This window comes from Diachasma alloeum, unplaced genomic scaffold (assembly GCF_001412515.2).
Source record: "Diachasma alloeum isolate Michigan unplaced genomic scaffold, Dall2.0 Dall_scaffold_00284, whole genome shotgun sequence".
Lineage (NCBI taxonomy): Eukaryota > Metazoa > Arthropoda > Insecta > Hymenoptera > Braconidae > Diachasma > Diachasma alloeum.
In genome coordinates, this window is record NW_021680423.1 from 186,472 (window position 1) to 212,733 (window position 26,262).

Sequence of the window (26,262 nt, forward strand, 5' to 3'; positions counted from 1 at the left end):
ATCATGTCGACAGTGAGTGATTCTATGAATTTCATGGACACGAGATTTCCAAAAAAACTGTCAAGATTTCCTTATGAAATCACTCATTTTTGTAACGATCACCTTTAATGGATAATGATTTGTTACTTCACTACGCTCAATCTCCCATTACTGGATATTTCAGAATATCCCAATAACTTTCCACATGATCATATGAGCCCTATTCTTTCATAATGATAAGTGATGCCCCAGTCTTCATAAAAAAGATTTTAAAAACTCGCTATCATTTGATACTTAATTCACTAAAAACGGTACATGAAATGCAGTGCAAAGAGGATTTCCAGATTGTTTTGTAATCATCGTTCGGAAGATGAGGTTTCAAAAGATTCATGAATAGATTTTAGTAGCGAAGTGGTAAAACGATTTAAGTCGACTTAAATCTTAACTGAGTTTTCGAGGAATATCTCCGAACCTAACGGACCGAAATTTTCGGGATAAACTGGTTTGCAGCTCTCCATCCACCCTAGAAAAAAGGTTCTAACAAATTTTTTTTATCTGCTTTAGATTTCGAGATAATTGTTGAAAACTGACCAATAGTCGAAATCGACTTAAGGAGTCCCACAAGCCTAATGTATCCTATTTCAAAATAAATTTTCTGCTCAAAGTTATTAATATTTTTCAAACCCAAACCGCATTGATCTTCATCATCGCCTGCTGGTGATCAATGTGCTTCGATTTTCAAAAATATCAATAACTTATAGCAGAAAATTTCCTGCTGAAAGTTATCGATATTTTTACAAATTTAAACACATTAATCTCCAGAAGGCCATGATAAAGATCAATATGCTTTGTGTTCGAAAAATATTAATAACTTTGAGCAGAAAATTTATTGGAAAATTTGAAGAAAACGGTGGCCTTGAACCGTTTTACCGCTTCGCTACTGATTTCTTCGTAGTAGCTTTTAAAATCTACCGAGAGAATGTTTTACCTGTTTTTCCTAAACCCAGTAGTTTCGAGATATTTGCAAAACAATCTATACTAAATATTTCAAACTGGGTTTTTTCCCCTTTCAATTTCAAACTTTTCATAATCGTTGACGTGCTTCTTTCGAAAAAAGTAAAATTATGACATTAACTTGGAACTTACACAGAATATTTATAATGTTGAATGAATTATGTATGAATTCTTACAAAAAATTGAGCGATTTCATTTTCAAGCACCAACATCAGCTCTTCAAGTACGAATAAATTTCATAGAGTTAAAAAGCGCAATTGCTCAAAAATTTTGTTAGATTCTTATTGGACTTCTGCTCAACATTCTGTCTGTTGAAAAAATTCCGTAACTTTTCTATACATATTTTCCAAGAAAGATGTTCAATAGAAAATATCTTATAGAAAACGTCAATAGACTTCGATTTTTCAATACCACTTATTCCTCGACTTATTATATTATGATATTCTCTATAGAAATTTCGCGGCCTAAATTTTCTATTTTCTGTTCACATTTTTTATGATAACATTTTTAAAATGCTGTAAAAAACTTCGAAAATTTATGTCGGAAAATTTTTATAGAAAATGACTCGATGGAATGTTGTATAGTAAAATCGAATCTACTTATCTTTTCTTTGAAACAGTTTGCATTGACTATTTCCTATTGCAAAAGTGCAGAAAAGCTACAGAATTTCTGGATAAAATCGGAGAAACTTGATAGAATCTCCAATATAGGTGTAGCAGGAATCCAATTGAATTTTTTCGCGGTTGCACTTGTTTGTTCCATGAATATTTTTCGTGCACTCTGTTACTAAAGTTCTGGAACAATCTAAAATTGAATTCTATTTATTTTGTTCCAGAACTTCAGTAAATTATTGCACACGTTATGGCGAGTTTTCCGGTTATCACAAAATTACACTCCTAGATGAGTTGATTTATCATCAACGAATTTCTATCTGTAAGGAACAACTATGATTGTTAACATTAACCCTTCGTTACTCACCTGCTTTTAAACAGGTTTTTCACTGGGTTTGTCTGGATGTTTGTGGGTTTAAAGAGGACAATTATTCTTCAAACCTTCAACATTCAATTTTCGTTTCGATCTTCAATGGAGTAGTAAAAAAAATTATTGAAGAAACGCTTGGGGTGCTCCATACGCCCTTCGCGAGTAACAGAGGGTTAATCCTCGTGAAAACAAAATCTGGAAAGATTGTGAAGAAATCCTACGTAATCTAACGACTGCGATGAATGTGTGATAAAAATATTGAGTCACACGTATGAAAAAATCCTATAGGAGAATTCGAACATTTCCTATAGGATTTTTCAGACAGATTTCCTATAGAATTTCTTATAGGATTCCCTATCAGGTTTTTCTTATTGGATTTCCCACAGGATGTCTTATAGGATATCCTATCAGATATTCAATAGGATTTCCTATGAAATTTAGGGTCATAAGGGTCAAAATGATGAATGGTAAAATAACCCCCATGCAACTCCTATATGATCCCATATGACATCCATATGACCTCCACATGACCACCATATGACCCATATATGACCCCCATATTACACTTAAATGACTCTAATATGACCCTTATGACCCATATATGACCTCCATATGATCCTCATATGACACTTTTGACCCTCATTGGGACCCTTATACCCCTAAATTTTATAGGAAACTCTGTTGAAATTTTCATATTAAATCCTACAGGAAATCCGATCAGGAAAATCCTATAGGAAATGTTCCAATTTTCCATAAGATTTCCGATAGGATATGCTATAAGAAATCCTATAGGATTTTTTCATACGTGCAAAGTCATCACTTTTTGACATATGATACCCTGCAATGTAAAAAGTGATGGTCTAGCAGGCATATTTCACTTTCCGCTTGCACTTTTCAAGCAGATGTCTGTAAGCTAACGTGATATCCTTAAATTTTCTCTCGTGTTTCTTCTGCTGCTCTACGGTAGCATTCGCGTGGCGATCGGGGTGGTGCAGCAGCGCTTTATCCTTATACGCTTTTTTAACTTCCTCAATGGATGGATCTGTGCTCACCCCCAAAATCGTATAGTGATCTTTCTTCACAAGTGCTAATAACTTCTCAGCTTCCTGGATCAATTTTTGACACTCATTCCCAGGGTCCAAATTGCAGACCCTCGAAAAATCGGCAATAGCTTCTTCGTAATCTTTCATTTCCATGTAGCAATGTCCGCGCTGTTTCAGAAATTTAACCACAGTCGAGTCGATATCGATGGCTTGTGAGTATTCATCAATCGCTCTTTTAAAGTTTCCGAGGATGAACGATGCCTGACCCATGTTGTAGGACAGTTTCATCTTCATGAGAGTATTGTCAGGGTCGATTGATAAGGCTGATGAGTATATGCGATGGGCATCCGCGAAATTTCCGGCGTGAAATTTATCGTTACCTGTTGCTTTCGCGTCTACAAATCGTTTCAGTTTCTGAAAAATTCCAGACATTCTTTCATCAAATTATTGCAAAATAATTAAAATAGTGGAACGAGAGGTGCAATTAACTTTAGTGAATTTCTGATATCTATCGAACCAATTGTACGAATCTTATCTTTCATTTCGAAGCACAGAAGAATATTCATTTATATTTTAAAATAAACTAGCTTGTCTTACGGAACGAATCTGAGTTCTCAACTGTAGATAGGATTCGGTAGTGAACAGGCAAAAGAAAATGTATAAATTTTCCGGGTTTTATTCACCTTGGAAAGTTTAAGTCGAAGAATACCTATACAATGAACTTCAACAGAATAAGTTGTATGGAAAAATAAAAATTAATTGTACATAGTTTTTGCAACTCTAAAAAAGGGAAATTTCGTAAAATCATTTCTTATTCGATTAAAACAGTTATTGTTGCCTTCATTACATTGCATAATAATAATCCGATGAAATTTTTCATCGCCGCTTTGAATTCCTTGTTGATAAATATTTGTTAAAATATTTGTTGATAAATTTTCCTCTATATGAGGTATTTCCATTCTGAAAAGGCTCCGTCTGGTGTAAATTATTCGCCTCTTCAGCCAAATATTTTGTTGCTGTCGAAAGCAGAATAATTATTCATGTTTGAGAATTTGAAATTCGAACCAAACAAATTCTTTTTTGGCAATTTTCAACTAGCGATTTTGTTGGCCCAAACAAGACTTTTCTGACGTGTTTGTTTTTCTCTCAGTGTGTGAGCACACATGTGCACACACATACCTACACACATGCAGATATTTTTTAAAAACATCATTTCTTCACGTTTCATGATTTTTCTGGGCATTTTCACCCAAAATTGAGAACTTTAAAAAAATCACGATTACAATGCTTCCATACGGAAGCAAAAAAAAATTATCAATTTTCGGTCAGTGGTCGGTTTTGCCCTGCGGTCCGTTTTGCCCTACCCTCCCCTATTAAAAATTTTTGTAACATGAAATTGTATATTTAGCTTTGTCCTTAGGGGATTTAGTATCCTAGAACAATGAATAAATGTTTTCATTATCTATCTATCTATTGAGTCTCTCACATGCGAAAGGTTCCGGTTCAAAACCCAGCCGGGTAGAATGGTGAGATCTAACCATTTAAAGTCTTGATCATCATTGCAATATACCCCAACCGGGTCGAAGCGATGTAAAATAACGGTAAACAAGACGAATATTTTGAAAAAAAAAGGTGGAATCGTTTGCGAAGTTTTAAAGATATTCAACATAATAGATTTTCAGAAAAAGTTAAATATCTCCGAAAATACTGGTGCGATTGAGCCCATCTTCAATACGAACCTTTGTTATCACAGGAGGAAGATTCAGTCCAAATTTTAAGTTGATATCTCGATTTTTCCACACGTTAGTGCGCGTATAAAGATTTTAATGAGAAAACAGAAAAGGGGAACTATCTCAAAAACTTTGTATGAACGGGTATATATGTTTTTGTTGATCTAGGTAGAGGACATCGAGACGAATATTTTGAAAGAAAAAAAATCTAAATCGGTCCAATAATTTTAAAAATATTCGTGAAAAACGATTTAAAAACGAATCGCTTTATCTCAAAAACTACTTGACCGATCGGGCTGAAATTTTGTACAGAGTTAGCCCTCATTAAGACCTATAATCTGACAAAATTTCAAATTTTTTTGAATTATTTTAGCCACTTAATTACTCAATTTTCTAAAAATTGACCATCGGGAAGGTGGTGGTGGACATATTCACATACAAACATGGTCGCCAAACTTCGTATTTTTACGTTTCAGACCATTCTACATCATTTCCAATGAAAATTAGAGAATGTGAAAATCGGACGATTACAAAGCTTCCATTCGGAAGCAAAAAAATATATATTGAGAGTCTTTACCACTGTTCAATCAATATCATCTTATTTTCTCTTTTGTTGTGGAGCAATAAAAAATTACCTTAAATATTTGATGACTTTTTTTGTGGTCCGGATCAAGTCGAAGAATGCCCTTGAAGTATTTCAAAGCCTTGTCAATATCACTCTGATATACACGAAGTCCTAGAATGTATTTTGCATCTACATTGATAGGATCCTTCTGCAGTATCTCATTGATGATTTGTTCCGCTTCGTTGTGACGTTTGAGCAATGCCAAATATTCCGCCTTTTTTACTTTATACGATGCGCGGTGAGGGCTGATGAGTAAACAGCTATTGATACAATCTAGGGCATTTTGGTAATTGTTATCTCTAATTGTGATCGTCTCTTTTTCCAAAGCCCTTTGGAGTTTATCCAACTTGTTACGTTCTGCGGATATTATCTCGTGATTTGGATCGATTTCCGATAATTTAGTGAGATGGAATTCTGCAGATCTCGTGTGACCGAGCAGCATGGCACATTTTATCAGTCTTGAGTATGCCTGGAAGAAATGATAATTATTTTCCACCCTTTTAATTTGTTGCTGCACCCTTCGTTGCCTAGATCATCCAATCACCTCAATTATTGATTATGAATTGAAGAAAAAATAGAATTATCATAATTGCTTCATTGTTACTCGATATAGGAGGTAATTTCCAACATAAGAATCCGAAATAATAACATGACTAGATATTGATTAAGGGCCTGAGGAAACTAAATTAATTTAGCAAAAAATCTCATCCTTCAACAATTTAATTGACGTTGTTCTCATTTTTTTAACATCTCCTGATTTTTTTTTTCATTCAGTTTATCGAGATAGAGATGAAAGATAAATTAATATTCATTCATTAATGGAGTGAAAAATTGCATCGAATATGATTTATTCAGAGTGTGAATAGATGTACAATAATATTATAATTTCAAATTTCGTCTGCTCCACTATATTGCACGAAAAATAAATTGGGAAAATACATGTATTGACATGCGTAATAAAAATACCTTGATGCATGAAGGATCCAATTGAATAACTCTGTTTGCATCTGTAACTGCATTATTATACTGTCCTAGCATCATGTAGCAAGCACTACGATTATTGAAGTTTACCGGATTGTTCGGACACATTTCTGGAATTTATTTACATAATCAATCAAAGCTTCCAATAAAATATAACGATTGAAAGAACGTGTACAACAGTAAAGAACAGAAAATGCATCGGAAAAATTAAGAGGAGACTACTATGAGTTTTGACAGTTGCGAGCTATTAGAATGAGATTTCTCATATATTGGAGATCGATTATATATGTCTACAAACGAATAATTGGTGCAAAAAAAATTGTTTATTGTTTCTTTACCTCACAATGGCTTAAAATGTTAAAAATATTCGAGGGCCTCTAATTTTTGAGCTGCAGAGGTTTTTTTCGAAATTTTTGAAAAATGTGTGCAATAACAATTACGAATTAGTTTTTTGTGCCATTTTTTTTCTTAGTGAGATATTATGCGTTTGGTAATTATCGAGCCATGAATTTATTGATACAAGTATAAACGTACTTCTCCAAAAACTCTTCTTTTCTCAATGTACACTGAGAAAAAAAAACATATTTTTGCCAAATATTCATTTACTTGAGAGAAGCATTTATTTTTTCAAAATCGTATTTCTCCTATTGAGTGATTCCCAGGCGAGCCTGATTAGGTTCCAATTATGACACTCATATTGCTCTAGAAGATGATTATATTGCATTTGACCTTGGATGAACTCCTCCAATGATTATTCATTTTTCCTAAATTTCTTATTTTCTAGACGAAAGAATTTCGATTAATTTTTTAATGTTGATAATTATTGAGGGAGTGCACTCAAGGTCATAACTAACATGCTCATCTTTTGGATCAATATAATTGTCATAATTGACACCTAATGAGGATTGCCTGGGAATGACTCGACTGGAGAAATACGGCGATGAAAAAATAAATACTCTTCTCAAGTAAATGGATATTTGGCTAAATTAATTTTTCTTCTCAGTGTTGCGGAAATCCCTAGATCATTTTTATAATCCATAAAATTCTCTACAATTGTATGCATTCTCGATTAGCATCATTTTCTGTCATTACGAATTTCCCTAGATGCTAGGAATCAATAAAGTTATAAAAAAATATTACCAATGAGCCTGGAATAATGTGATAGAGCAGCTTCGTAGTTCCCTTTTTGATAGAAAGTTTTCGCCAATTTCTGTTTTAATCCAATTGCACTAGAATCATGAATGAAAGAATAAAACAAATGGGCAATTGTATATTTTTATAATTTAGTACAGTTATTATTGCTAATAAATTGACCATTTGCTTCCGAATGGGTTCTCTTTTTTTAATTCTTATTTCACTATTCACTTCTATTTTTTCACGTCACGAGATCGAAGGCGCGCCTATCACTATGATTGATTTTATATGATTCATCCCGTTATTATTGTAAGATGATTTGAATGAATATGTTATTTCACGTATACAAATTTCTAAAGTATTACTAAGGAGAAATTCGTGGAAAATGATGAAAACTTCTTTTGAACATCCACGAATTTCTTTTATTGAAAAGGGATGGAAATTTCCATCGAGAATCCATCGAAGATAAGTCGAAATCTATGAAAAGTTCAATTGAAGATCAACACTACATGTTCTGTCGGAAATGATGTTGGTATCAAATATCAGAAAATAAGTCAATGTTAATTTATACGACCGTTATCACTGGAAAACCATAAATATCTCGGATACTAAATACGATCAAGTCGATTCCTTTTATACAGACATAAATTTATATACCATTTACTCAAAGATATAATTTTTATCTCTTTGTAGACATAATTATTGACTTCGGCGGGTTTTCGTTGTTCTCTTGTGAAAACTTTCAATGGATCTCATGATCAAACTCCCGAAAAAGCTACATATAATTGTCCGTGATTGACAACATCTCTCCGTAAATCTACACCAACATCATTAACAAAATCAGAATCATCATCATGCATGCATGCGATTTCTCTTTCAGAACATTCAGGAATAAAAGCGTGACATTTCCTTTTTATATAAGAATAATACTATCATCAATTGAAATGCATTGAAAATTTTGCGCATCATTTCGCTCTGTCAAGTAATTCTGCATTCAGACCCTAAAAACATCATTTCTTCACGTTTCATAACATTCTACATCATTTCCATGCAAAATTACAAAATGTCAAAATCCAAAAAAGGCAAAGCTTCCATTCGGAAGCAAAAATAATAAAACAAGTCTTACTCATATTTAATCTTCTCTTGGTAATAATATCCAGACGTCGACGTCGATTTGTTTCCACAACCATCAAACTTCGAGTGATCATTATGATTAGAAAAATTCGATGACCTTGCATTATCTTTTCTAGGATCGTACCGAGACTGTTCCACACTGGTGTAAGCGTATCTCGAGTCTTCCCTAGAATTACCACTTTCTTTCTTATCATGATCCGTCTCCTTATGCTCCTTTGAGCTATTGTTCTGTTCCCTACCCCCACTCTCATAACTTTTCTCATCCTTGTCAAACCTCTCATTTTTGCCATTCCCATAATTTCTTGGTTTTTTATAGTTATTTTGTCCCTTGGAGTTCGTATTCCTTTCGAATTTGTTTGAACCTTTAAACTCCCCCGGAGAATCACTCTCCGGACTTTTGTTATTATTATTCTCATTGTTGTGATCAGAATTGTCTGTTTTTTCCTCTCTGGGATCTTCAGATGTCTCGTTCTGGTTATCCTCGTGCTTGGTCTCACGACGACCTTCAAACTGTTTGGAATTATTTTGATTCTGATTATTACCATTTCGCCAGGGCTGTTGACGATAGGAATTATTATCAGCTACAGATTCTGAGGGTGAATTCTTCCTACTATTTTCATTACTTCTGTTATGAAACTCTTGACTTTGGCTTCGACTATAGTAAACCCTGGGTGCACTCTTATGAGGCCCTTTAAATTCTGAATCACCATTTCCATCACTTCTGTTATTATTGTGACAGTTTCTCCTCGTGTTTCTGTAATCGAGATTGTTGTTGTTGTTGTTGTTTAGGGTTGAGGAACGACACATTCTCGCGTAATGCCCGATTTTTCCACATAAATGGCAGGTTTTCTTGTCTGCTGGACAATAATGAACCCATTTCCATGTTCCTCCACAGTTTCTGCACGCTTTCAAGGGGATTCCACGTCCATTCTCATCTCGTTGTCGAAAATTCGCTGATCTTTCGGCTTTGGAATCCCTCCCAGCATCGGATTTTGGTACCGCACTCATTCTTCACTGATTCTAATAATTAAAAATTAAAATCTTAACTTTTCTACTAGTTACCCACCGGGCACTGTGGAAAGCACTGTCGAGAGATCTTTAATCCTTTTTTGCACTAATCACATACCGTAAGAATAGACGACGCAGCTGTATGCATATCGGAGTCCATGTTAAACTGTAGATGCAGACAAGGGAATCCCGAGCGCGGCATCATATTTCTTTTGGCTGTCCGCACGGAGCGATTGTCGCTCATTTCAACGAACTATTGTTAAATAAGCGGGAAATTGCTCTTACATTGCATATAGTACAGTTATTTTTGTTAATAAATTAGCAATATTCTTCTGAATGTTTATTTTGCACATCATTTCCTTCTGTTATGTATAAATTCTTGTTCATTTCATTTTATTAAGGGGAAACCACGGTGAAATTCAAGTCTTCGCTCGGCCTTAAAGTAGCGTACTTTTGTATATTTACTGTTTTTTAATTTTTCAGCGAAATTGCATGGAAAAAATTGGAAAAAATTCATACCCAGTCAGTATTATCTAAATTAAATTTCGCAAAATATTGATATTTTTTCAAACATCTCTCTCTTATAAATGAATAATAAAACTTGTTTGCAAAACGGTGGATTATTTTTTATGTGTCAAAAAAATTCTTCATTTTTTCACATCTAATGAGAAAAACTTCAGATTTTAATCTTTGAGTACAATGGAAATGGTGACTTTCACATAAGACACTGGGTTAAATCCTGATTTTTAAACATTTCTTCTTTGAAAAACAAAAACGATAATTAAATTGAGAAAAAAACTATAATTCTGAATCTAATCGAGTTTTCTGCAAGTTTTTTGAAGTTTTCAATAATTTTTGAATTTACCACAAGGGAAGAGCTACTTTAAGAGCCATTGGTCAAATTTTGGTATATGAAGGGATATATTTTTAAAAATCCCTTTTTTTAAAGCGATTTATGTTGGGATTTTTATGAAGGGGTAACAGAAAGCCACCATTTCCTCGAAATTTTCAAACAAATTTCCTGCTCAACCCAGGAAAAATTTTAGTATTTTTTTAACCCAAAGCACATTGACCTTTATCATCGCCTCCTGGAAATTAATGGGCTTTGATTTGTAAAAATATCGATAACTTTGGGCAGGAAATTTGTTGAAAAATTTGGAAAATTGGCCGCATTCTGTTACCCCTTAAGGGGAGACTGCTAGGAGTTTCAAAAGGCACGGGGCTATTGGAATGAGATCTCATATTTTGAAGATCGATGATATATGTGGACGTCCGCGTGAAAAGGGACCACTTTGTCGATATGGTGTTATGCATACTTTGATAATATTGATATCATTCCGCACATTTAGAGCCCAAAATGATCTTCATAGGGTAAAAAATGACGTCGTTGGAGAAGATGGAAAAAACAATTTAGCATTGGTGCAAATTGGAGTTGCTGACACAAAAATGTAAATATCTTGGAAACTAGAATAGACAAAGTGGCCCCTTTTCATGTGGACGTCCACATATGTCTAAAAACGAATAATTAGTGTAAAAAAAAAAACTGTTTATTGTTCATTTACCCCGCAGACTGTCAAATTAACAGTGGTGTTTTTAATTAAAAAATGACTAGTTTATTTCCCTTAATTGAATTTTTATTTTTGAGAAAATTATTTCATGCTGACATTGCAAACAAAGCTTTTTTGTTGCCAAGGCAATTTTTTAAAAATCGTCTTGCTATGATGTACTAAAAAATTTGGTAAAAGAACCGTTCGCTAGGAAATTTTACCGAATTACCATTGAAATTCCGAAGCGTTCCTGTCTTAGGGTAGGCGAAAAAAATTGATCAGGAAAAAATAGCCCACACACCCGAAACGTACTGAAACCCACCCAATTAAAAAATTTCCTTTGGTCTATTTTTTCCGGGATTCCTGTATTGGATTTCTTGTGGAAATTCTTGTATAAATTAAATGAAAAAATCAGACTATTGTTTGTTATATACCTCACGCGAGACACCTCGCTCTCTTGCTGTTCAACCTTTGACATGACTGATCAGTACATTATTTCTCTTATTATTTTGTCATTAGAAGCTTTAAATTAGAATAGTACTAACTATGAATTGGAATAATGTTTTGTTTTGTTTAAAATTGCTATAAAGATAAAATTATATATTGTGACTTGGCAAAAATGTTTATATGTTAAAATCTCATAATTTTGTATGAAAGACAATCATCGATTTTGATAACTCAAATAAATTGAATATTTCAAGGTAACGAATTTATAATTTCCATAGCCCTCGTCATTTTTAATTATATAAAATCCCATCTGCAATACTATATTCTTTTATACTATCCGTATTATCTTGAAACTTCAATAAAATGGCATTCGTAAGTCTTCTTCCATGCATAATTAATAGTATATTTCGTTACGAGTGCGGAAAAGAGTTTTTTGGCCCATGGGTGGTTTATAGCACGAGCCGAAGGCGAGTGATATAATCCCACGAGCCAAAAAACACTTTTCCCACGAGTATCAAACGATATTTTTCATCACAATGTGTGGAAAAGGGACATTTTAGGCACGCGAAGCGTAAGTTACTTTGTCGCACAGCGTGATGGAAATAAATTTGTAGCATCAATTTTTAAAAAATCATCAAAAAATTTGCTCTCAGGAAAATTTTAAAGAAATTCAGAATTTGCAAAAATCATCATAAAAATCAAACCAACGCATATAGCTATCGTAAAGATCTTCTAAATGCAACTGGGTGACATTGAAACAAGTGATTTAAGTTATAATTGGATCAATTAAAGCACACTATCCAAAGATAGCTTCGAAATTCTAATTTTCAAAAAACACCAAATTTTTGGAAATCATTCTATAAATCGAAACATCGCTTATTACTATCGCTTTCATTTTTGAACTCGGTTAAAGGTACATCCAAGATATGTTTTTAAGTCATCATTCAATGAATTGAGCGTAAAAAGTTCGAAAATTCTACAAATTAATATATCAATTGAATTTTCATTAATGGCGCTGGATAGGGCTGAACAATACCTACATTTGAAAATAGTGATTAAATTCCATCGAGACATCAGCGATCAATTAAAGAAATACTTTGTCACATATAGACATGGATAGGGTCTAAACCCTGTGGATAGGGTCTAAAAACTGCAATGACTAGGGGACTATGCCCCCTATGCGCTCGGCTCGCCAACTCCTATATGACCCTTATTTGAGCCCTAAGTTTCCAACCCCTGGTTTTTGACTTACATTCTGACCCTTCATTTTGAAATCTTAATTTTGAGTACTAAATTGTCATCAGCTAGAAGTCCATTTGGATTTTTAAAATACAGATATACTGCAACAAATCCATAACTTGATAATAATAATAATAATAATAATAATAATAATAATAACAATATCCATTACTTTCACTATTTTTTCTTGAAGGAAATGCATTTCTACTTTTGTAGTCGAACATCAGAGCTTTTATTTAAGTCCCATTTGCTCCTAGGTTTGCGGATATTTTATAATGATTTTATTATTCAGTTCGCAGGTCTAAATCTAAACTTTTTAAAAATATGAAAAAAATTTAGAGTTCACTTTGGGGGGAAGATTGATGAAATAATTAAAAAGTCGAGCATTTTCTATGAACAATCAATTTTCCACCGTCAAAATCATTTGCTCGGAATCGTAACAAATTTACTGATATTTAGAATTTTACCAGAAATCGATTTCACGTCTAAAAAAAATAAGATTTCTGAAAGTTTAAACTATTTAAATAATTTATTTATAAACAGCGAATGTTTAAAAAATATTAATTCTGTTCAAAATGTTGTTTGAATAACGCCGAATATTCACGATTTTTTTAAAACTTTTCTCACGCAGTTTAATTGACAAATTTAATGATTGAAAATGGTTAAATCTATAGTGTGATCTATACCAAACAGCGAAAAATACTTAAATATCTTTAAATTTGAACAATCGCAAAGTTTCGACTCGAAAGCAAAAAAAATTAAGTGTTCGTCTTGTCCCACCCTCTCGACGATAATGAGGATATTTGAATTATTGAAATAAATAAACTCACAATAATGCTAGATATAATTTATTGAAAACTATATGATTGTGTCTGGATCTTACTTCAAGTGAAACAGACGCATCTAGCCTGGTATTTTTCTAACTGACAATTGTATAAAAAGTGTTTTTTACTCCTGAAATTTCCGCCATTATCCCTTACGATTTTCTATCAATACCAGGAGATCCATCGTCATTGTTTTTATAATTGGAAATCAACAGTCATTATGCAGAGTATACGATAAGGCTCAGAGAAATAGGTACTCTCATATCGAACAGTCTACAGATGGCATTTTTTTGGTTGTCATCAAAATAATTCAATGTGAGTACTCTTGGGATTCTAAATGGGATAGAACGTTAAATATACAGTCGATTACATTACATATTACCGTAGAATTATCGTCCTTGTTGAGTGATATTTGTTTGTTTTATCGATACGATACAGCCCCGTGACTCAACACTCTCAATAAAAAGTCAAGTATTTAATTCCATTTGTTTAAATAATAATTAACTATTCGGGTATCCCCAATTCCTCGTGACATTTTAAATCATAATTTTTCGTGTCTACTCGTCATTGCAGATTGCAATACTATTATTGGACCAACACAATAATATAATTTATTGGATATTTGTTGAGCTAATGGGTGCAAAGAAAAACTTGAAAAAAAAATTCTTTCCTCAAGAATCTTTGACTTTTATCCAAACCCACTACTTCAACTCAATCTTCAAAAGTATCTTGTCATCATTTCAGTCAATAAAATAATAAAACAGAATTATTTGAAGTTCAAGGATTTCATGCTTTTGAACAAAATTATTAAGAGTGTTTCCCTTAGATACAGTTATCAGTAACTATTCCTGTGTTAATCTGGCTTCTCTACTCGAAATGATTAGTAGTAAGTTGCCTCGAAAATACTAGCTCATGATAAAGTCTACATTCCATGACTTTTCAATTTTATTCCATAGCGAAGTGGTAGAATTCACAGAATTCCAACTAAATTACCAAATTAATTGTCAAATTTCTCTGAATTTTTTTCACCTTAAATTTCACGAGGTCCAAAAAACATAGCTTGACATTTTCTTTTAAATCACTGATTCTCCAAGCGATCAAAAGATCACTTTGGAAAACCCTTGTGTAGAGAATTGTAAGAGAAAGTGGGCTAAAACGAACCATGCTTATTGCTTAATCTGCAATAACTGGAGAACAGCAGAGTGAAATTCCCTATTTTTTCTAAATTGTCAAGATTTTTCTTTGGGTTTTGAAATGGGACCTGATTAATCCAAATCGTATCATTTGGTCTGAAGATATTTCTAATTAGCAAAATCATTTCCTTCTCTCTACCACTTCGCCGTAATTACATATTCTCATTAATAACCTACGCATATGTTTTCCTCGATAGAACACGAATTGTCATTTACCGGTTTACATGGATCCTTATTAAACATCCCATTCAATTCACAGTACCGAAACCCCCCAATCTCCTTCGCCACACCAAACCACGAAACTTCTGGAAACACGTTTCCCCCTCAAATCCCCCAAAAACTTGAATTGAATCGAGATCTGTAGTATCTCTGAGCCCTCAGTTTGGATCGTATTGCCATTAATTGGCGGTATCAGAACGGAAATGACTCGTGTCCTCCGCCAAATTGAAATCTGAAGCCTCCCTCGGGTTTCGTGAAGTATGCCTCGAACGCTGAATCAGTGGAGAACCTGGAGAGATCGAAGCCATTCTCGAATTCCTCCATATCACCTCCTCTGTCGTATCTCGATCGTTTCTTGGGATCTGACAAAATGGTGTAGGCTTCCCCAATTTCCTTGAATTTCTTCTCTTGCTCTTTCTTCTCTGTGTCCGAAGCACTTGAATGCCTGTCAGGATGATGGACTAACGCCCTTTTTCTATATGCTTTCTTGATATCCTCGATGGAGGCTGCCTTGTCAACCCCCAGGATCTTGTAGTAATCTTTTTTCTTGGATCTCTTCAATGCTTCTTTCGCCTCCACCAGCAATCGCCTGTTCTCTCGTGACTTGTTGATCCTGCAGGCCCTCTCGAAGTCCCTGACTGCCTCCTCGTAATCCTGCAGCTCCATGTAACATGATCCACGCTTGAGGATTGCCTTCAAGTAGTTCTCGTCGATGTTCAAGGCCTCGGTGCATTCTGATATTGACTCGTTCAGTCGCCCCAATTTGGCAGCTGTCAGCGCTCGGTTGTAGTGGAGTTTCGTGTTGGCAAGCTTGTTCTGGGGGTCTACGGTCAGGGCTTCTGTGTAGAGATTGTAAGCCTCCTGGTAACGACCTGCTTTGAACGCTGTGTTGCCGTCCTCTTTTTTCTGTTTTAATTGTTTTGCCCTCTGCAGTAGAAAAAAGGGAATGTTAGATATGTCAAATTGATAAAAAGTAGTGTAGTGAAGTAAAAACATTAGGGGAGAGTGGGGCAAAATGATACATGAGGCAAAATGGAACAGTCGAGAAACGACTGTGGCGCAATTCAAGCAAAAATAGTATATTTCGCATCGAAAACCCCTGTGGCACTAGGTGCGAACGATATTTTTCCGTAGTGACTTTCACTTTTGCCAGTTTGGAGAAGGGTCAATACCAATCCCCGGACTGGGAAAAGTGAAGGTCAGTGCGAAAAATTTTTTTTAAGGCCCGCGTGTGTTATCTTTCGAACGTGATCTTGGTTGATTCTTTTTTATTTTGAAAATCTGAAATGTTCTTCAATTGCCATACAGTTTTACATAGCTCTGGAATTTTCAAAAATTACGATTGTACAATTAAAAAAGCGTTGAAAAAAAACTGAACATTTTCAAAGAGCGTTTTTGAATAATATTGGGAAATAAACCCAATAGGGAGGAAATTGCAAATTAATAATTTACAGTATCTAATGGTTGTCCAGTCGTCATTTGTCTCAATAGCCAACGTCTGTCAGATCGTTAGTTGTCATGATAAATTCACCCGTAGCAATTCCGAGAAGAAATGTAAAAAGCCACACAAATGAAGAACTTTGAAATCCTCATTTACTTATATTTATGCATATATTCTGTATATTTAAACCAAAATACAAATCAATCGATTGAGAATTGCGTCATGAGAACACTTAAAAATTCCATCAATGAAAAAGATTACAACCCAATTTTTTCTTTTTTTTTAACATCAAAACTGAAATAGTAAACTCATTAGCACGATAAATAAAGACCCCTGTAATTTTGGAATTTCAGTGCGGGTCCCCCTGAAAGTCTAAAATATCTGTATTATGTGCCTGGATACCCCAAGTTTTTCCTTAGCCACTGGATTCAGTATATTTTTTCACATTACCCCTATTTTTCTTTCTATTTTTAGAGTCTTCCAGGTGATGAATCATGAATTCGAGAATAAATCCCGTAAAACCCGTGTCTGAGAAAAAATGTGTTCATCTGGTTTCGTCAGAGCTACTGACATTATTTTTTATAATTCACCCGAAAGATGTACCTCCATCAGTTGACAAACTCCAGAATATTTCACGATTATGAAAAAATTCACTCATCAGAAAATGGATGGCCATCCTTAATTTACGAAGTTGTCAAGACTATTAAAAAATACCTTATATATTTCTAATGCCTTCGTGTGATCTGGAGCGAGTCGCAGTACTTCCTGGAAATGCATGAATGCCCTGTCTACATTGTCCTGATGATACAAACAAACTCCTCGCACGTACGTCGCGTCGATGTTTGACCTATCCACATGTAGTATATCACTGTGAACAAAATAAGAAAAAAGAATCAGTGAATTGCATGAATAAATTACGGAGTGTTACCATTGTGGAGGCGTTGAGGTGGGTGTTTTCAGCATAGATATGAGGCGAACTGGATGAAATTGCTACTGCAGGTGACATTTCAAGCGGAGGAGATGAATCATGTATCAGCATTGCTATTGCTGTCTAACAAGTGATACAATCTATTCGAAATTTTGGAACTCACTTTGCTATTTCCTGGGCTTCCTGGTACCTTCCCAGGTACGCAAGACATTCTGCTTTCATCAGTTTAAACCGCAAACAGTATTTGCTCACATCGCAGCATCGATCCATGCAATATACGACCTTGAAAATAAATGTTTTTTTATAGACATTGAGTAGAATCGATGATGGGTCCATTGAAGGATACTCGTTACATCCAGATATTAATTAAGTCTTGATGAAGAATTTTTGTTTGAATAATTCAACATTCAACTGTGGAAACCTACTGAGTTGACTGTTTACTTCTAGATGAATCAGTACTGGAGTAGTTGAGGATATCAACTTTATCAAGTGCCTTGCCTTTTTTTCCATCTCCATTTGACCCTAACTTTCCGGACATTTTACAATGATTTTATTATTTAAACTTTGCATGTCTGAATTTCAATCTCGATATTGAACCGTTAGAAAACATTGTAAAAATCGGAAAAACATTAGAAAGTTTACTTCCGGAGGAAGATTGATGAAAGAATTGAAAAATAGCAATTTTTGAAAATTACGAGCATTCTCTATAAATCATTTATAAACAAACAATTTTCCACCATAAAAATCATTTGTGTCGGAATCGTAACAAATTTATTCATATTCAGAATTTCACCAAAATGGATTTCATGCCTAAATAAACAAGGTTTCCAAAAGTTTAAACAATGTCAGTTGGTTATTTATAAACAACAAATGTAAAAAATAGAACAATTTAGTTGATTAATTTGATGATTGAAAATGGCTGAATCTATAGTGTAGTCTGTACTGAACTGTAAAAGACACTGGGATATCCTTAAACGTAATGACCATGTAAATTTGTCATATTCCGTTAGATTGTTAGAAAATTACTGAATTTTTAATTAAAAAATTTGGAAATTTTTAACAATGAAGAGTTGACTGGAAATTTACACACACGTTGTTAGTGATGAATCAGCTAATTCCTGGAATATTCAATGGAATTACAATTTTAAGACCATACCGCACGGACAATGACTGGAAAAGATGAAAATTCAGGCAATTATTATTCTGAATTTCCAATTCAAATGAATTTTATGTTATTTCCGTGCTTGAAACATCAATGATTGTCTAACATGAAAAATTCCATTTCATCGAATGACTGTGATAGATAAGAAATTCTACAAACAATTTGGTTTTAATTGAATTAAAATTCATAATGTTGAAGATTCAAATACAGCTATTACTTCAATTGTAAACAATTTTTAACAGTGTATATTTCCAAGTATATCTATTGATAGTAAACAATGTTAGAAGGAAATCCTAAGACTTTTTTGGAAATTATTGTGGGTATGAAAAACGTTTCTTGACATTTTTTTCTAAAACTGTTCACTTCCAATGTGAATGCTCAATTAACGACAATTTCAAATGTGACTTATTACTATTTACCACTGCCATTTACTGTTCTACCACTTCATTACTGGAACATGAAATCCTCTCTATAATTAGTAATGTTAAGAAATGTATTTACGAAATGTTTGAAGGATTTTCTGTCATCAGATTAACAATTTTCAAAATAGTTCCGTAGTTGATAAGATGTAGCTTTAATTTATTGAATTTCACCACGCAATTACCGAATTGTTCGATAGTAAAAGAGTATTTAAACATGAAATCAATAATAATAGAATTTCGAAATACGCATGCTACTGAAGAATTGCATGAACCTCTTAGTTTAATCATTTTTGCTTCAATACTTCAGAAGTCAAGTAGGAAAATATCAGGGCTTCTCTCGTATTAGTTACACCTTTTCCAATTTTTTTCTCAGTTACTAGTTTCAAAATTTCTGACAGTAATAATGTGCATAATTTTTAAAAAATCAAGTCTCTTTCTACTCCACCTCGTTATGAATTTGATTTTCTATCGGTTTCTCGAAAAATAAAACTGAATCCAAAGTCGAATAAGAACTATCCCTCTCAAAACGGGTATCACCTGGCCTTATAGTCATTAAAACATTAAATTAAATTCCAAAATTAATTCTGTGAGATCATCATCAACTTCTTTGTTCTCCACTTTTTCAAACTACTGTAGGTCTCATTTTTTCAAATAATAAGCATTGTTATTAATGTTATTAATTCTCTTATCTTTATGGCAGACAATTTAAAATGTAAACGTCGATCATGATCTCATCGAATTACTTTTCAATCAAATTTGATGTTCCAACGACCGCAAGGTCACGTATTATCTGTATTAATTGAACATTATGATTCGAACAATAAATTTCTATAAAACTATTTCTATTTCCTATCATTTGACTAAAAACTATTTTCCATTTCTCGCTTCATGTCAATAAAAGTTATTCATTGTTTTGGCAGTAACATTATTAATTATTCTGTACTCACTTTACGGTAGTCTTTTATCGCAAAGGCGACATCCGCTTCCCGTAGAAACCGTTTAACGTGTAACAAGTCAGTGGACTCTGCGGTAGATGGTTTTCCCATTGTTGGATCTATTTGTGTCAGTTTATTTAATGTTGTCTCTGCTTCCACTATTTCTCCCAGTTTTAAACAACATCTGACCACTCTGGTATAGCCCTGAAGATAAGAACGATTCTTCATTAACATGAAAAGAAGGCTGAAGGTCATTTTAAGTGAGAGATTAGGATGAGTGAAGGAGGAATGAACATCATTCCTACATCTGTTTCTTAGTAGCGAAGCGGTAAAACGGTTTAAGGATATCCAAGTATTTTTTACAGTTTGGTACAGACCACACTATAGATTCAATCATTTTCAACCATCAAATTTGTCAAATTGAATTGCGTGAGAAAAATTTGAAAAAAAATCATGAACATTCAGCGTCATTCAAATTACGTTTTGCTCAGAATTATAATTTTTTTAACATTCGTTGTTCATAAATAACTAATTGAAATTGTTTAAACTTTCGGAAACCTTATTTTTTTAGGCATAAAATCGATTTCTGGTGAAATTGTAAACATGAATGAATTTTTTACAATTCCAAACAAATTATTTTTATGGTAGAAAATTGATTGTGTATAAATTGTTGATAAAGAATGCTCGTATTTTTCAGAAATTGCAATTTTTAAATTATTTCATCAATCTTGCTCCAAAAAAAACCTTTCTATTTTTTTTTATTTTTCAAATGTTTTTTAACGGTTCAATATCAAGATTCAAATTTAGATCTGGAAAGTTTGTCTCTATATTATAAAAACCAAATCGATTTCTGGTGACGAAACTTCGGTACTCGAAATTAAGATTCCAAAATTAAGGGCCACAAGGGTCAAAATAAGGATCGCAAGGGCCAGAATAAGGTCACGAAGGTCAGATTAAAGGCCACAAAGGTCAGAATAAGGGTCGCAAGGGCCAGAATACGGGTCTAAATAAATGTCATGGGGTTCAAAAACTGACGATCAGAACCTAAAGGTCACAGGGGTCAAAATAAGGGTCACAAGGGTTATAATGAGATTCAGATTAAGGATTCAAATAAGAATCACAAGGGTCAGTTTAAGGGTCCATGTAAGGGTTATAGGGGAAACTAAGCGTCAAAATCTCTTTATATTATTAAAAATAAAAAAATGAAATAAATTGATAATTTGGATTTTTGTATTATAAAAATCCAAAAATCCAAATCGACTTCTGGCGATGAAAATTTGGTACTCGAAATTACTATTACAAAATTCAGGATCAGAAATGAAGGGTCACGAGGGTCAGATTCAGGGTTACAAGGGTCAGAATAAGGATCATGGGTGTCATATGAGGGTTGGCGAGCGGAGCGAGCGAATGGCGTAGCCCTCTAGTAAATAATAAAATCATTATAAAATGTCTGGAAACATAGGATCAAATGGGACTCAAAGGAAAGCTTTGATGTCCGACTACAAAAACAGAGAAGCATTTCACTGATGAAAAAATAGTCAAAGTACTTGATCGACTTATATCCTTAAGTCGATTTACCCTTAGCTAAGTTTTCAAAAAATATCTCCGAATCTAAGGGAGATAACGACATTTTCGTATTTAACTTTCTTGTAGAGCGAATTGAGAACTACAAAAATGGTCATGACAAAAATTTTGCTATCTCCCTTAGATGTCGACATTTTCATTCAAAATCTACTTAAACTGTTTTACCACTTTGCTACGGTTTTCATTACCTTCAGAAAATTTGGATCAATTTCTATGGATTTTCGTGCGTCCACCAGTGCGTCCCGATACTGATCCAGCATCATATAACATGCCGCTCGATTTCCGTAGTATCTCGCAACATTGGGACAAAGCTCTGAAAATAAATACGGGCCAACAATGTATTATATGGTTCTTCTCAAGTACATGGTGATGCAACTTGTCCTGAATTTTATGAAGGAGTAATTCGAGGGTAATTTGATTCTTCTCTTGTATCATTATCATCTTACCTATTGCATTCGTGTATGATGATAGCGCCGATTTGTATTGTTTGTCTTCGTAGTACTTTTTTGCTCCTTCAATTTGTAATTCCGCTTGTCTGAAATATTTCAATGAAAAAATTAGAGTAATTTTTTATTGATGACAGTCGAACAAAATAATCATTTTTTCCAAAAATATTCATGGTTCAGAAATAAATTCAACAGAATGCATGAAAAATTTTTTGAACAAAAGTGGAGAGTATTTATTCGGCCACATTCTCTTCACTCTTCGTTGTCTCGTTATAAGATTATTCCTTTGGGATGAAAGCTTTGTAATCGTTCAAATTCAAGTTTTGGATTTTTTGTATTATATCAACCGAGTATGATCCAAAAAGTCCGAAAGTGCAATTTTTAGACCTCGCCCGTACGTGTGTGTATGTAACAATTTTTTCATCACGCTGTGCGAAAAAGGAACTTTTTAGGCACCCTTTGCGTGCCTAAAACGCTTTTCCACACATTGTGATGAAACATATCGTTCGATACTCGTGGGAAAAGTGTTTTTCGCCTCGCCTTCGGCTCGTGCTATAAACCTCCCACGAGCCAAAAAACTCTTTTCCGCACTCGTAACGAAATATACTATTTTCTTCAATTCTTCGCTAATGACTGCATGGAACTGAATCTTTTTTTTCAAATGTAGGTATTGTTGAGCCCTACCAATCGGGATTAATTAACTTTTAATTCACCGACGAGCGTTTTTAATTTTCGAATTTTTTCGAAAATTGGTTGTTCTACGATAACTAAAAAAAAATGTTCTGCATTGACTGAATGGTGGCTTAAAAATTTTGTTTGGATGTCCTTTTGACCGAGTTCGAAGATGAAGGCGATAACAATAATCGTTATTTTGAGTTATTTGAAAATTTGCAAAAAATTTGTATTTTTTGAAAATCAGAATTCCGGGGATATCCTTCAATATCCTGCTTTAAATGAATTCAATCATAATTTAAAATGTTTGTTTTAATGCTATTAAGTCGAAGTTAAAAGATGATTACGATAGCTATATTGGTTAATTTGATTTTTATGATTGTTGAAAATTTCAAATTGTTCATGAATTTCCCTGAAAATGAGCTTTCCGATGGTTTCTTAAAATGTTATGTTTCAAATTCATTCAAGTATGTATAAATAAAATTGTTCTATTAACATTTCATCGAAGAGCTGAGGGGAGAGATACAACCGTAAAAAAGACAATCGGTTGTATAGAAGAAAGGGATAATAGAAGAATGATAAGAATAATGATGATGATAACATTCAACTAAGTTGAAAATCTGGCAGAATTAGTTGAAAACAAATCTTATTCAATTTAATAAAATGAAATAAAAAATGAATTATACGTGATAGAAGGCAATAATGTACAAAATAACCATTCGGAAGCATATCGCTCATTTATTAGCAAATATACAAGAGCAATTTCCCATTTGTTTATTTGAATTGCATGGGTAAATGCTTAAGGGGAGACTACTATGAGATTTAAAAGTCGTGAGTTATTGGGGTGAGACTTTTCATACATTGAAGATCGATTATATAGATCTGAAAACGAGTAATTATTGCAAAAAAAATTTTTGTTTATTGTTCGTTTGCCCGAAAATGCTTAAAATGCTAAAAACAGTCCAAGGCCCCCAATTTTTTAGCTACAAGATTTTTTTTTTTCAAAATTTTCGGAAAAATGTGTGGAACAACAATTACGAGCCAGTTTTTTAGAATTCGACTCCTACACAGCTGATTTCATTTTTTTTTTCATATAAAAAAATGCACTATTTGTGTAAAAAAAATACAAAAAAAGCAAATTTAGCCGTGTAAGAGTTGAATTAAAAAAAATAGCTTGTAATTGTAATTCCACATATTTTTCCGAAAATTTTGAAAAAAAAAAAATCATTCGTAGCTCAAAAATTGGAGGCCCTCGACTGTTTTTGGCATTTTAAGCGTTTTCGGGCAAACGAAGAATAAAAAACTCACAGTAGTTTGCCCTTACCAAATGGATGCTTTCACTGTATACTATACTCCGAAATTAGATTTTTTGGTGCAACTGTTGAAAAGTAACGAAACACCGAGAGAAAAATATCGTAATTTCTGCAGAATATATGCTACTGGATGCATGTTCTTTCATATCAAAATAGTATTTCTTTGTTTTAACGTTGTAATTCTTCATTTCAAGAGTGGATTCCTTAGAGAGCGTAGATAACGGAATATTCCTTCGACAATGAGGCATTATTTCATTCAAAATATGCTACTGAATACGATTCCGTTGATGTCGCCTACAATAAGGTTTCAAATCGACGGAACTTGATGCATTCAAATAACTATTAAAATTGGATGAAAAATTAAATAGCATTTCATTGTTTTAACGTTCTAATTCTTCATTTCAAGAGGGGATTCCTTAGAGAGCGCAGATAACGGAATATTCCTTCGAAAACGAGGCATTATTTCATTCAAAATATGCTACTGAATACGAATCCGTTGATGTCGCCTACAATAAGATTTCAAATCGACGGAACTTAATGCATTCAAATGACTATTCAAATTGGATGAAAAATTCAGGGAATACGAAGGAATATATGATCGATTGGAGCCCTCATTAGATCGAATCCATACGTCTCATGTTGGGAATCCTCAGAATCAACTATTAAAGGCTACAATTTAATCGTGCAATCGGCTGAAGGTTACAACATATTTTGTATTGCCAATAGATTGTTTTATTAGCACGATTGAAAAGCACTGAGCGTTTGAGTAAACAAATAATCTGTCCCTTTTACTACATTCTTCTCTCAGTGTAATATTATTGAATCTTAATAAAAATGAAATAGTTTTGTTTTATCATTCGCAGATGACAAATTATTAGGGGAAGAGTTAAAATGAGCCTTTTTTAATGATGAATTACTCAAGATCAGCAGAGTAAAATTGAATAATTTCTTTTTCATTTTTACGGTATTCCTCTGGGTTTCAAAATGAGACCCGATCTATCCTTTACTGAGTTATCGATTATTCAAGAAGGCCCATTTTACCTCACTCTTTCCTACATCAGTAAAAATTCAGGAAAACTGTCTCCCTTGCAGACAGGAAAAATACAAAAAATTATCTTTTATGAATTGTTTCAATTTATACACCGTGTTATCGATTTTCTACGTCACGAGAATAACAATTATCTTCAGTTGAACATTCTTTATATTCTTCCTTGCAAAATTAACGCATAGACGATGAAATAATTGACTTGTTAGATTGATTCCTCCATCATTTTCCTCACATTTTACTCCGAAATATTATCTAAAAAAAATTATCTTCACTCAAACATTAAAAAATAGGAAAATTTTTGAATTTATGTTAATGGAGATGAGTGCTCACAATTTAAAGAGAATTAAATTGCCTGAGGGATAGTGTGATCTCTGGAACAATCGTGAGGAATTCAAGTGTCATTCATTGCGTAAAGTTCTCAAAATTCATGCAGTGGTCTTGAAATTCAACGAAAAGTCTGGTGTACCGACACTCGTCACCATATGCAGAGTGTTGGATACGTAACAATTGAAGTATCGACACAATCGACCAAAAGCTAGAGAGAGACAGACATTAATTTATATCATACTCACTCAATTGATGAACTGATGTCTGTTGAATCCATGATGACAACATCGTCATTAGTTTCCATATTCATTGTTTCATCAGCCATGATTTGTCGGGTTTTATTGAAAAGTGGCACAGTGAGAAAAATATGACGAGTTTTCCTTGTGACTCGGGGGCTTCGATCGCGTGCCTCGTTGTCCCCAACACTTGTCCCCCCTACGTACTGTTAAACAAAGAATAACTTCACGGATTTTGGAGTTGTACTAACTGAGGATGCACTGGGCTACACTGGTCACTGTCGCGGGAAGAAAAGACCCAGAAATGTTATTTCCGGGGTGACAAAAACGATTGAGGTCTTTTTTATCGTTTTTTTGCCCCTTTTCTGGCGACCAGACAGCGACGTGCTTGGCTGCGGAAGCACAACGGCTGTGGAAAGGGAAAGGAGGAGACGAGGAAAGGAGTGGAACTGTGACTCAACTCAATAGAGAATTGTGGAATTGGAATGAAACGTTGAAACGTGGGAATTGAACCGAAATTTGAATACAGCAAACTCTCCAAGATAGAATACTCTCACTTGGTGTTTTGTTGTAAAACACTGACGCGGGTACTTCTGAGGTTTTTGAGAGGGCCCTATCCCTGGGGTTGTAAGTCCCAGGTATGCCTTTAC

The 26,262-nt window shown here is 33.8% G+C and overlaps 2 protein-coding genes across 2 annotated transcripts; both read right to left on the reverse strand.

The window, feature by feature from the left end:
• Positions 1–771: 771 nt before the first annotated feature.
• On the reverse strand, positions 772–9,771 carry LOC107038464 (dnaJ homolog subfamily C member 7). The gene is made up of 5 exons (XM_015257560.1): positions 8,614–9,771; positions 7,494–7,582; positions 6,339–6,463; positions 5,383–5,841; positions 772–3,431 (listed from the first exon to the last, which is right to left on the reverse strand). Exons 1-5 carry the CDS (start codon positions 9,627–9,629, stop codon positions 2,835–2,837), a joined length of 2,286 nt encoding a protein of 761 aa, XP_015113046.1. The 5' UTR covers positions 9,630–9,771; the 3' UTR covers positions 772–2,834.
• A 3,923-nt stretch (positions 9,772–13,694) lies between these two features.
• LOC107038516 (dnaJ homolog subfamily C member 7) lies at positions 13,695–26,037 on the reverse strand. The gene is made up of 7 exons (XM_015257664.1): positions 25,622–26,037; positions 22,017–22,105; positions 21,759–21,883; positions 19,999–20,190; positions 17,631–17,749; positions 17,254–17,407; positions 13,695–16,025 (listed from the first exon to the last, which is right to left on the reverse strand). The coding sequence occupies exons 1-7, from the start codon at positions 25,699–25,701 to the stop codon at positions 15,291–15,293; spliced, it is 1,494 nt and encodes a 497-aa protein (XP_015113150.1). The 5' UTR covers positions 25,702–26,037; the 3' UTR covers positions 13,695–15,290.
• Between the last annotated feature and the right edge of the window lie 225 nt (positions 26,038–26,262).